This window comes from Sapajus apella, unplaced genomic scaffold (genome assembly GCF_009761245.1).
Source record: "Sapajus apella isolate SASKATOON/1434 unplaced genomic scaffold, GSC_monkey_1.0 scaffold22, whole genome shotgun sequence".
In the NCBI taxonomy this organism is placed as follows: Eukaryota; Metazoa; Chordata; class Mammalia; order Primates; family Cebidae; genus Sapajus; species Sapajus apella.
In genome coordinates, this window is record NW_022436962.1 from 6,016,504 (window position 1) to 6,028,526 (window position 12,023).

The 12,023-nt window shown below is 42.4% G+C and overlaps 1 protein-coding gene and 1 pseudogene across 11 annotated transcripts in view; both read left to right on the forward strand.

The window, feature by feature from the left end:
- PPP1R12B (protein phosphatase 1 regulatory subunit 12B) overlaps positions 1 to 12,023 on the forward strand; it is a 243,447-nt gene that overhangs the window by 78,382 nt on the left and 153,042 nt on the right. For 6 of the 11 annotated variants that reach the window (XM_032288758.1, XM_032288759.1, XM_032288757.1 and 3 more), the window contains 4 exons: positions 1,839 to 2,042; positions 5,113 to 5,195; positions 6,839 to 6,964; positions 9,428 to 9,610. In XM_032288758.1, the coding sequence (XP_032144649.1) occupies positions 1,839 to 2,042; positions 5,113 to 5,195; positions 6,839 to 6,964; positions 9,428 to 9,610 (596 nt within the window). Of the gene's footprint in view, positions 1 to 1,838; positions 2,043 to 5,112; positions 5,196 to 6,838; positions 6,965 to 7,490; positions 9,406 to 9,427; positions 9,611 to 12,023 lie in introns of those variants that run through there. The other 5 variants (XM_032288762.1, XM_032288761.1, XR_004272132.1 and 2 more) reach the window with 4 other exon arrangements.
- LOC116558707 lies at positions 2,053 to 4,075 on the forward strand (annotated as a pseudogene).

Sequence of the window (12,023 nt, forward strand, 5' to 3'; positions counted from 1 at the left end):
CACACACACACACACACACACACACACACACACACACACACACACACTCTCTCTCTCTCTCTCTCTCTCTCTCTCTCTCTCTCTCTCTCTCACTCACTCTCTACCTCACTTAAATGATGCTGGGAAAGGCATATTCCCCCTTAGAAACAGGTAGCTTGTAAAAAGCCGACATTATTGAAGCCCTAAAGCTGGAAGGAGCACATAAATGTGTACATTCAGATGACTGATGAAAAGAGAAAATCTATATGTGAGTTCAAGATGAGTGATTTAATATTTTTATTGATGTTTCTCTGTATCAGGCAGTAAAGGTAGCCTCGTATTAGAAGAAAGGCCGAAGTCTTCTTGAAAAGGCCCTGGACCTCAGGAAGGGTCTGTTGGCTTGTGTTCCAAAGACTAGTTGTACCCGAAAGTACAGGTCCTTGGCCTAATGCTAGTCTATGATGTTTCCCTAGTTTATGGCAAAATGAGATAATTAAGGACAATGTAAGCTTTCCATAAAGCTTTCTTTTCTGATGTTAAAATTTCATTTTTAAGAAAATATTGTTCTCTTTTGGTAAAATTTAATTTAAAAGATAAAAACATAGCAACCCTTTGACCTCTTTTTTTTTTTTGAGACAGAATTTCGCTCTTGTTACCCAGGCTGGAGTGCAATGGCGCGATCTCGGCTCACCGCAACCTCCGCCTCCCGGGTTCAGGCAATTCTCCTGCCTCAGCCTCCTGAGTAGCTGGGATTACAGGCACGCGCCACCATGCCCAGCTAATTTTTTGCAGTTTTAGTAGAGACGGGATTTCACCATGTTGACCAGGATGGTCTCTATCTCTTGACCTCGTGATCCACCCGCCTCGGCCTCCCAAAGTGCTGGGATTACAGGCGTGTGACCTCTTTTTTTTTTCCCCCTGGTCAGTGAAATCTAAAGTTCTCTGAACTGCTACTCTAGAGCAAATAAATTTTCTTGAAATTATGAATTAGAATTTGAGTGGAGTGGCTTCTAGAATTTTTATCAGTGTTAACTTAAATCATTTTATCATAGCACCTTAAAATGTATTTATAAATTAGCTCGTTCCTGGCTGGGCATGGGCTCATGCCTGTAATCACAGCACTTTGGGAAGCTGAGGTGGGAGAATTGTTTGAGTTTAGGAGTTTGAGACCAGCCTAGGCAATATAGGGAGACCTTGTCTCTACTAAAATTTAGAGAAAATTAACTGGGCATGGTGGTGCATGCTGGTAGTCCCAGCTACTCAGTGGGCTGAGGTGGGAGGATCACTTGAGCCCAGGTGGTCAAGGCTGCAGTAAGCCCTGATTAGGCCGCTGTCTTCCAGCCTGAGTGACAGAGTGAGACCCTACTTCAAAAATAAAAATGAAAAGATAAATTAGCTGGTCTAATTTTTTCCAGTCTCCACATATTATAAGGAGGGATTAAGCTCATTATTATTTTACAGATGAGCATGTTGAAACCTAGAGAAGTAAAGTATCTTATTTTCAGTTCCACAGTGAGTTAGAAGAAGGTATATTACTAGAATACAATCTCCTGGTGTTCCATGTCACTATTAATTGCACAGGGATAGCAAACGATGTTTAATTTCTCAGAACAACTTTGTCAGGTAGGAGCACTGTGTGAAGAATCAGAGGGTATTTTTGGCTTAGGAAGAAAGAGCCTGGAGAGGTTATTAGGGTTTCCTGGGTGAGGAAGGGAACATTGGCAGAAAGCCTGCCATGTATTTGTTCTTCCTAGCTATCTTGTGTTGCCTCTCTGAACTTAGTTAAGTGTGGAAAAGGCAAATATGCTAAGAAAGAATCATCAGAGCCTTTCTTTTTCTTTTATTTGCTTCTTTCTTAGTTCTCTTCTGGCCTTTTTAACAAGCCGGAAGAGCCCAAAGATGAATCTCCTTCTTCATGGAGATTGGGACTGAGAAAAACTGGCAGCCACAACATGCTGAGTGAGGTGGCCAATTCCAGGGAACCTCTAAGGGACCGAGGCTCTTCCGTCTACCGCTCTTCTTCAAGCCCTCGAATTTCTGCTCTGCTGGACAACAAAGATAAGGTGCAGTTTGGGTAGGGTAAAGGGGAATTCCAAGGCACTTTTTTTTTCGCAATGAAAATTCAGTCTTAGGAAAAATGAAAATATTTTCTAGTCCTTAATTTGATTTTGGAAATGCGAAGCCTTTAAAGGGAGACAGGCACACTGATAGTTTAATCAATTAGCTATTTGCTTGCCATTATTTGCTTGGCCAATAAAGAAAAAAAAGCTTTAAAAATAGCTTTTCCTTTTGGTTTGTTCATTCTTCCTTGCTCTGTTACCTAAAGCAAAAAATGGATCAGAAACATAAAAATTTTAATATGGTGGAGGAGGGTACAGGAAGGACCCCAGGAAGGTGTCCTGGAGCCAGAGGGCCAATTCTCATACCCCCAGCATCATGGCATCTGTGCTGAACCCTCTGAGCCCCCGCAGCCCCTCACCCCCACTGCGCCTCCCGCCTCCCGCCAGGGTCCACCACTTGAGGACTTCGTGGTGCTGGGAGGGGTCGAGGATTCAGAGGACGATGAAGATGACCTGAGTGAGCTGCTGTTGCTGGAGGATATGGGATAGCCCTCGGTAGAGGAGGCTGAGCAGCCTGGGGCCCCCGACCTGAGAGTCCTCACTGCCATGGAGCCTGTGCCTGCCCCTTCTCCTGTCCCGGAAGAGTGGCTGGACATCCCAAGGAACCCACATGTTGAGGAAGAAGACACTGGTCCCAGGGCTGCCGGGTTCCAGCCGACCAGTCAAGGGCCAGGTGGTGACCGTGCACTGCATTTCGTGAGAGAACAGCACACTGGTGCAGGAGGAGCCAGAGCTGGTGTTCCCTGAGTGACTGTGAAGTCATCCAGGCCCTGGATCTTAGTGTCTCACTCAGGGACGTAGGGGAGAGGGTCATGGTCTCTGCTGATTCCAAGTACTGCTATGGCCCCCAGGGCAGGAGCCCATATATACGCAGCCCTGTGCCTGGAGGTGACCCCGAAGACGGCCATGGACGGGCCTGACCTGGAGATGCTCACGGGGCAGGAGTGCATGGCCCTGGCCAGCCAGAAGTGGGAGTGTGGCAATGCCCACTGTCAGCAGGAGGACTTTTTCTGGCCACCAACTCCTATGACCTCACCATCAAGACTATCACCTCCAGTGCCAAAGTGGACATGACTTTCGAAGAGGAGGAGCAGCTTCTGTGGTTGAAGGTGAAGTGTCTGAACAATCTGGTGGCCTCGCAGCTGAACCTTGACCACTCCTGAGGCTCCTGCAGCCTCGTGCTGGAACACCATCCAGACAACATCAAGGCTCTCTTTTACAAAGGCCTAGCAGGGCGAGTACAGTGAGGCCATCCCCATCCTGAGGGCGGCCCTGAAGCTGGAACCTTCCAACAAGACGACCCATGCAGAGCTCTTGAAACTGGTGAAGAAACACGTGGCACAGTGGAGCATGGAGACTGCCCTGTACTGGAAAATGCTGGGCAACCCCAGCTGGCTGCCCACCAAGTGCCCTGGTAAGGGTGCCTGGTCAGTCCCATGGAAGTGGCTGTTTGGGGCGACTGCTGTTGCCTTAGGGGGTGTGGTGTTCTCTGTGGTCATTGCTGCCGGAAATTGACCGCCCAGGTGGACGCCACCCCCTCTGCACACCATGGACCCTGCCCTGTGCTGCCTAACTCCCCCAGACTCTGTCCACTGCCCTCCCTGGTCTGGCCTCCTCCTCCTCCGGGTTGGGGGCAGCAATGATTGGGGGTCATGCAGCCCAACCAGAGGAGGGACTGAGGCCCTCTAGGAGGAAAGCCTAGAGGAAGGGGGCCCTCATTCCTTCAGACCCAGTTTCCTCCCAGCCCTCCTCCTGCTGGGCTAGGTCTGTGCTGGGGCTGGCCTCAGTTTCTCCTCAATAGGCTTGGGGGCAGCCCCTCCTGCCCTGCCTGCCCCACCTGCCACACCTACCCCACCTGCCAAACCTGCCCTGCATAGGCTCCTTCTTTGCCACAGTGAAATAAAGCCTCCCACCCTGCAAAAAAAAAAAAAAGGCCGGGCACGGTGGCTCACGCCTGTAATCCCAGCACTTTGGGAGGCCGAGGTGGGTGAATCACTTGAGGTCAGGAGTTTGAGACCAGCCTGGTCAACATGGGGGAAGTCCATCTCTGGTAAAAATACAAAAATGAGCCAGGCATGGTGGCATGTGCCTGTAATCCCAGCTACTCAGGAGGCTGAGGCACAAGAATCACTTGAACGTGGGGAGGCAGAAGTTGCAGTGAGCCGAGACCAGGCCATTGCACTCCAGCCTGAGTGACAGAGTAAGACCCTGTCTCAAAAAAAAAAAAAAAATTAATATGGCCTAAGATGTTCTCCTGAAAGAAACTTCTGATGTTTAGAGGCAAAGGTCCCTTACCTGGGCTTTGAACCCAAATAAAGCTCAGGCAAATTAGTACTTAGAAAAAAATTTTTTAACTTGTCATTCTTTCTTTAATATGGAAAATATGGTTAAGCTAACTTCACAAATAGTTTGTGTATTCATTCAAGATAAGTAAATTTTTATTTTCTCCCCTTTTTAGTTCCAGATTTTATAGGACCCTCTTAGTGCTTTCCTCTGGGGTCACATCTTGTAATCACAGTCCTCTTGCTTTATATTTCTGGAGACTACTCAAAGAGATGAGGCATATTGGTTGGATTAACTGCAGCATACTTATTGTACATAGTCCTAAGGAAGCCGTATTTCAAGGAAAAGATGTACTGGGGACTACTGGGGACTGCATAAATCTTATTTCCTCAGGAATACTAGAGTGGAGCTTTCTGTTTGTGGCTTTTCAAAGGCTCTCCTCCTCTCTTGGCATAGCTGCTGCTTTGTGTAATTTGTGCTGCTGTTTCTTTATTTGCTCATCCTGACTTTCCCATGAGAATGATTTCCCTTCATACTGTTTTTTTATGGAAGAAAGTTAGGAATAAGCTTTTGAAAGCTAACCTTTTGTAAATACCCCTCAAAATAGAATTAGTGTTAGATCCAGAAATAAAATTATATAGGTATATTAACTTCTACTTTTCTACTCAAAATGTTTTACATTGTGCCAGTATTGTACCTTTCTTGTGCTTTACTTGTTTTTATTTTACAGGAGAGAGAAAACAAAAGCTATATTAGTTCACTAGCACCCCGGAAGCTCAATAGTACAAGTGACATTGAAGAAAAGGAGAACAGGTAATCCTAACATTGGGCAAAAGATGGTTCTCATCCTCTTAGGTCTGCTCATTATAGTCATCTCCTGGCCATTACTCTTCCGATTTTTTCCCTCAGGTGGCCTTACCACATTATGAATTCTTTGTTCCTTCTGCTTAGAACGCCTCTCGACTCTTTTATCCTTGCTATGCCAGTTCTTTATTCTTCAAATTCTAACTCCAGCTTAGACATTACTGTCTTTAGGAAGTCGTCCCCGATTTTTCCACACAGATTAGTTTTAATCCTCCAGCAGGCTCTGTAAAGGTAGGGTCTGTGTCTGTCTGGTTTTTCAAGGACTCCTAGTTCCTAGCACAGTGCCTAACACATAGTAAACACTAATATAATGTTATTCAGTTAAATTGACCAAATTCTAATTTGCCAGAAGGTAAAATTAAAGTCTTCCTAATTAGTTAAAATAAATATAGGGATTTTGAAGTATTGCTGCATCTCAGGGCAAAACGTGATCTCAAACTTTAGCCAGCAGCATTGGCATCACCCAGGTACATTTTATTTTTATTAAAAAAAAATGTTTTTAATAGTAACAGGGTTTTGCTGTTTCCCAGGGTGGTCTCAAACTCCAGGCCTCAAGCAGTCCTCCTGACTTGCCCTCTCAAAGTGCTGGGATTGTTAGGCATGAACCACTGCTCCTAGCCTGGGTGCTTGTTAGGACTGCAGAATCTCAGGTCCTACTCCAGACCTACAGAATTAGAATCTGTATTTTAACGAAATTTCCTGGCTTATTGAAATATTAATACAATTAATGTTTGAGAAGGATTGTGCTAGAGAACCTTGTGAAGCATGGAGACCCATAGCTTTTGTAACAAAGACCCTGAGTTACCAATTGTGGATCAGAAATCCTACTGCAGCACTTTCCTGGATACCTTTTCATTTATAATGCTAAAGAGGCTTCCAGCAAGTCTTCCTTCCCTTTCCCCTTCTGTAGTAACCTTTTTTCCTGGTAATGAACTTCTTCATCTTCCCCCATCATTTCCTTCTCTGCTTAACCTAAAAGCCACCTACACTGAGACAGATTGCAACACACTTTTTTTCCTTTATTTTTTGAAACAGTCTCACTCTGTCACCCAGGCTGGAGTGCAGTGGCATGATCTCAGCTTGTTGCAGCCTCTGCTTCCTGGGTTCAAGCGATTCTCATGCCTCAGCCTCCCAGGTACAAGCATGTGCCACCATGCCTGACTAATTTTTTTGTATTTTTAGTAGAGATGGGGTTTCACCATGTTGGCCAGGCTGGTCTCAAACTCCTGACCTCAAGTGATCTGCCTGCCTTGGCCTCTCAAAGTGCTGGAATTGTGAACTACCATGCCCAGCCGCAAAGCACTTTTTAAATAAGGATCAAAAGTGACTTCTCATTACAAAAGCGTTAGAGACCTTTGACATGAGGACTTTGGTACCTGTTGAAATTAATTGGTTCAAAGTTGAGAAAAGAAAGCAGACAGTAATACTTCTATTCTGTACAGAAAACAGGTATATAAAACAGAATCACCTGAAAAATGTGTCTATTAGCCATATTAGAGTTTGCCTGTCTTGCACTTCTCTCTCTGTATTGTATCATGGACAAAAACTGGTGGTAGGAATCAGTGTTTTGTTTTTCTTTCATGCTTCTACAGAGAATCAGCTGTTAATCTAGTGAGGAGTGGCTCCTATACCCGGCAGCTATGGAGGGATGAAGCAAAGGGAAATGAAACCCCACAGACAATTGCTCCCTCCACTTATGTATCAACCTACTTGAAAAGGTACCAGGCTCAAAGGGGGTGGGAGGTGTTTCTTTCACTCTAGCCATGGGAATATGGGTAATAATTGCATGCCTTTTTATGTCCAATTAACACCATAGAAATGAATCAAAATGAATTACTTTTAGATTTCTTAGAATTAACATCTTGAATAATTTAAAAATAAAATAATTTATTCTCTTAATAATTGAATTAAAGTAAGCTAATTTCAGGTTCTTATTACAGATCTGGCTTTATATTTCATCCTCTCTGTCTTATTAAAATTTTTAGTCAGAAGGGACTTTCAGTAATCTCTGAGCAAGACTGAATTTAAGTTATCCTTGTCCTGTAGCTGGTTCCCCCTTTTCTGAAGTAGAGTAGCTCTCATCCCATGTAATATTTTTGGGGAAAGGAAGGGAGGGACACTATAGGGTGGTGAGGGGTGGGAAATGGGGACAGTTTTCTATTGCATTAAAGAAGTTTCATACTAAAGCCTGTTAATTTAGGGACTTGAGTTGTTTTTTTTTCTTATGACTTTAATGGCCCTCAGATCCATCAAGATGTGAAACTCGCCAGTTTGATGCAGAGAAGGTACATGGGTTTCCTTCTTTTCTCATCTATATTCCCTTTTCTGCAATTATTTTCTTTGCCACATACTAGCCAGCAAACCAAGCACCTTTGCCAGAGCCATTAAGCTATAAAATATACTTAATATATTAATTTGAACTTTGCTGCTAATGTGGAAGAATCTGTTTATTATTGCTTACTTTGAATTCTTTCTTCACTTCCACTTAACCCTTCCCACTGTCTCCTCACACAGTGGTTTTTTAGATGATTGGTTGGCTACCTTAGAAACAGGCCCTGGCCATAGACTAAATGCGCAGATTAACTTTTTGGAATCAACACTTATTTCCACTTGACAGGGAGACTTGTCAATGTTGGAACATGGGAAATAGCTATAAAACACACAGCCACTGTTGCCTTTTAATGTTCTTCAGTTCTGTAGATATATTCTGTAAGAAAGGGCTCAACTTTGAAAGTATGAAAGTTTGATGATCTCACTGATGCTTCATTATACAAAAGAGGTGTTTCTTGCTTTATGAGGCTGTCACCTATTTGTCTTAATGGCTAAGGCCTTGGTATTCCTAGATGCATTATTATTCCTTATGGTTGGATCCAAGATCAATAAAACTTTTCTAAGAAAATAATGTTCTAGATCAAGGGAAGGGAGAAAGCTGGCATTTAATTTCCAGGCATGGAGTTATTCTGTGGTGAGGTTGTTGATTTTTGTGATCCAAATAATCAGCAAATTGGTTGAGAGGCATTTGGTTTGATAGATGTAGTTTGGCAAAGTTATTGTGAACAGTGAAGGGAAGGGTTGCCTCCATTTAGGATCAAAACCATGCTTAATGATGTGAGCACTTTTTGAGGAAAAGATCTACAACTTGCTTCATACCTTGGATTTCCAAAGCTCTTCTCCTGTAACCCTAAAGCACTTCTTAATTTTATAAAAGCCTATCTTGTGATCTTTTTAAAAGGAAAGAATCATATGCCATCACCATTTAAAAGAGCAAGTGTGAGGAGAAATTTGTCATTTCCCAGCTATGCCAAACCTTCGTATACATTCCATTTTCTAGTTCATCTCTTGTGTTTAGGCAGAAATTCCTTTCATATGGCCCATATTAAAATACTTCTTTTCCAAGGAAAGCTTTATAGCTTTTTTTGGTTATCCCCCCAAGTGTCTCATTTCTATTATAGTCAAGAAATATTTTTAAAATTTGAACCCAAATAATTTTTTGCTGCAAGTGAGATGGTTCTTACCTGTCTTCAATTGAAACAAATAAAAGTTGCCTTTTATTGCTCATACAGTATTACTTTCTAGAATTAAAACTTTAAATCCTCCCAAAGGCAATTTTGCTTTAGGCTGAATAACTGCAGTTCTCAAAGTCATTTTTTTCACAGAGCTTCTTTACTCTTTTCCGCTTTTAAAATTTAAATTTCTACTCCACAACCTCTCCAAATTCTCTGGTCTTACTTTAGCTTTTACAGTGCTAATTCTATATCAGGTAGACATTTGGGGTTGCATGATTATTTGCCTTGGGTTGGTTGGGAATTATTTGCTCTAATAGAATTATCCTGTTTCCTATTATTCCCTTTCTTAGCCTCCCCTCTTATCATAAAATCTACTTTCCTGCTTTCCCTCATTCAGTATCATCTCTCTTCCTCCATATTCCTTCACTCTTTTGGATGATTGACCAAAAAGACCATCCTTCAAAGAGTGATGATTCCTTCATTCTTTCGTTGATTGCCTACTTGCTGCTACCAGTGACTCAGCTCTAGCTGGAGTTGATCACTTCACTTCCCAGTTGTCATACCTTTCTTTAGTCTATATTCCTTTTAAGTGCACAATCTGGGTGGGAAGGTGGTGCTGGGAAATGGTGGGTGAGCAGCATGTCCTGAAGAAAGTGACTGTGTGCTGTTTTGCAGTGCTTCATTTGGTAGGAGTAGTGACCCCACAAGTCCCTACATTTCAGCCAATCGCAATTCATCTCCTGCTACCTCACCCATTACCATTGGTTCATCTACCTCTCGGGGCAGCCAGTGGCAACCTGCCTCTTCTTGCCCTGCACCAATCAGTGCAAACACTACTGCATCTGTACATCATGGCAGGTAAGGCTTCTTGGAGCCATTTGAGTTGCATTCATCAAAGTTAATGCCCCTGAAAACACATGAAATTTGAACCAAAGAGACGTTATCACTATAGAAAGACGTTAGAATTCCTGAGAAAATGTCTGAAATTTAATGAGGATGTTTTTGCTTTGACTTTTATTAGCCAGTCAACAGTTGCATATTGAATAATTAAAGTGTATGTATAATTGTACTTGGTGTTTGGACATCAGCTTAAGATGACTCATTTTATCTCTCAACAACCTTCCCAGTTGTGATTACAATTTAAGGGTCATACCATTGTGGTAAATCGAATATTGAAAATATTTTCATATTTTACTTCTATTAATTTTCCAGTAATTATAATAGGAATCTCTTGTATTTAGTCTTTTAAATGGCGTACAAACCCGAATCAGAAAGAAAGCTAGCTCATTTTCCAAAAGCCTGTGATAGCCTTCTGAAAACTCCCAGCCAATGAGAGTGTTTTGCTGGATACCCTGTAAGAAGGGAGAGATTTGTGCTTGTCTAAACTGTGTTCTTGGGGCAGTATCTTCCTGGTTTCTAGTTCATCTACGGGATACCATGGTAGAGGGTCACTGTGAAAGTATATTAGGACTTTGTCGTTTTAACTGTGGCTTTTAATCCTTTATGTGTGGTGGCAAAGGGTCTCCTTTTTTTTGGGTCTGTGTCTACAACTGATAAAGAAAATGAAAAAATCTTAATGATAGTGTTGTTGCAAGAATGCCAGTGTTGGTGCTACTTGATTGATATTTGTCATTTTACTAGATTTCTTTCCCTAAAATAAGTGATGATCATTAATTCAGCCAGGAGGGAAGGGTTTATGATGGATTGTTAATAATACTGTATAATTATGAGTAAATTTATTAGGTCCCGTAATGATCCAGTTGCATAGACATGTTAATTATTATCACCATAGATGAAGAAACACAGAGAAGTTATTGTTACTATATTATATTTGACATATATAATGTACATTATATATGTAATTATATGTATTATATATGTAATTATATATATATTACAAGTCTCATAATTTTTTATATATATATTACTATAACTATTAAGAGCTGCAGCTGGGCCGGACACAATGGCTCATGCCTGTAATCCCAGCACTTTGGGAGGCCAAGGTGGGTGGATCACAAGGTCAGGAGTTCAAGACCAGCCTAAGATGGTGAAACCCCGCCTCTACTAAAAATACAAAAAAATTGGCCAGGCACAGTGGCAGGTGCCTGTAATCCCAGCTACTCAGGAGGCTGAGGCAGGAGAATCGCTTCAACTGGGAGGCAGAGGTTGCAGTGAGCTGAGATTGCGTCACTGCACTCCAGCCTGGAAGACAGAGTGACACTCTGTCTGGGGGAAAAAAAAGCTGCAACTGAGACAAAATAATTCCAGCTGCCATTTGTTGGACCCTATTATGTGACAGGCATTTGGTTAGGTAGTATATAAAAATTATATTGGGGTTTAGTTTGCTCACATGTAATGATAAATCTAAATAGTAGTGGCTTAAATAAGTTAAAGGTTATTTATTTATTTATTTATTTTGCACTTAAGAAAATCCAGAAATATGCAGAGCTGGCTTAGTAGCTCCATAGTCATTAAAGGATCCAGGTTCTTTCTGCTCCACAGGTCTTGCATCATGGCTGCCATTTCCATGGGTTGCCCTATGGTCCAGAATAACTCCTGGAGCTCTAGCCATCATGGCTACACTCTAAGGAAGAAGGAGGAAAGGGGGAAGCAGATAAAAAAAGAATGCCGCTGAACTGAGAATTTTCCCAGTAGTACTAGTTGCCTGCATATGTCTCATTAGATACCTCTAGTGGCCAGGAGACTGAGAAGTATGGGGCTTTTTGTTTTTGTTTTTTGTGTTTTATTTTTCTTTTAAGACAGAGTTTCACTCTTGTTGCCCAAGCTGGAGTGTAGTGGCAGATCTCGGCTCAGTGCAGCCTCTGCCTCCCAGGTTCAAGCGATTTTCCTGCCTCAGCCCCCTGAGTACCTGGGATTACAGGCCTGCGCCACCATGCCCAGCTAATTTTTGTATTTTTAGTAGAGACAGGGTTTCTCCATGTTGGTTAGGCTGGTCTCGAACTCCCGACCTCAGGTGACCCGCCCACTATAATCCCAGAGTGCTGGGATTATAGGTGTGAGCCACCACACCCAGCCCAAAAGTGTGGATTTTTAACTGGGTACATTGCTGCCCTCAATAATATAGGCATTCAGTTCATAAAGAAGAGGGACAATGGATATGGGTTAGACAACTAGCTGTCTCATGCATACGTATATCACTTATTGTCTTATAATAAGCCCCCTATTATAGGAAGTATTATTTTATAGATGAGGAAACTCAGACCAAAAGGTTAATCATCTGCCGAAGGTCACACAGCTAGTGAGGAACTGA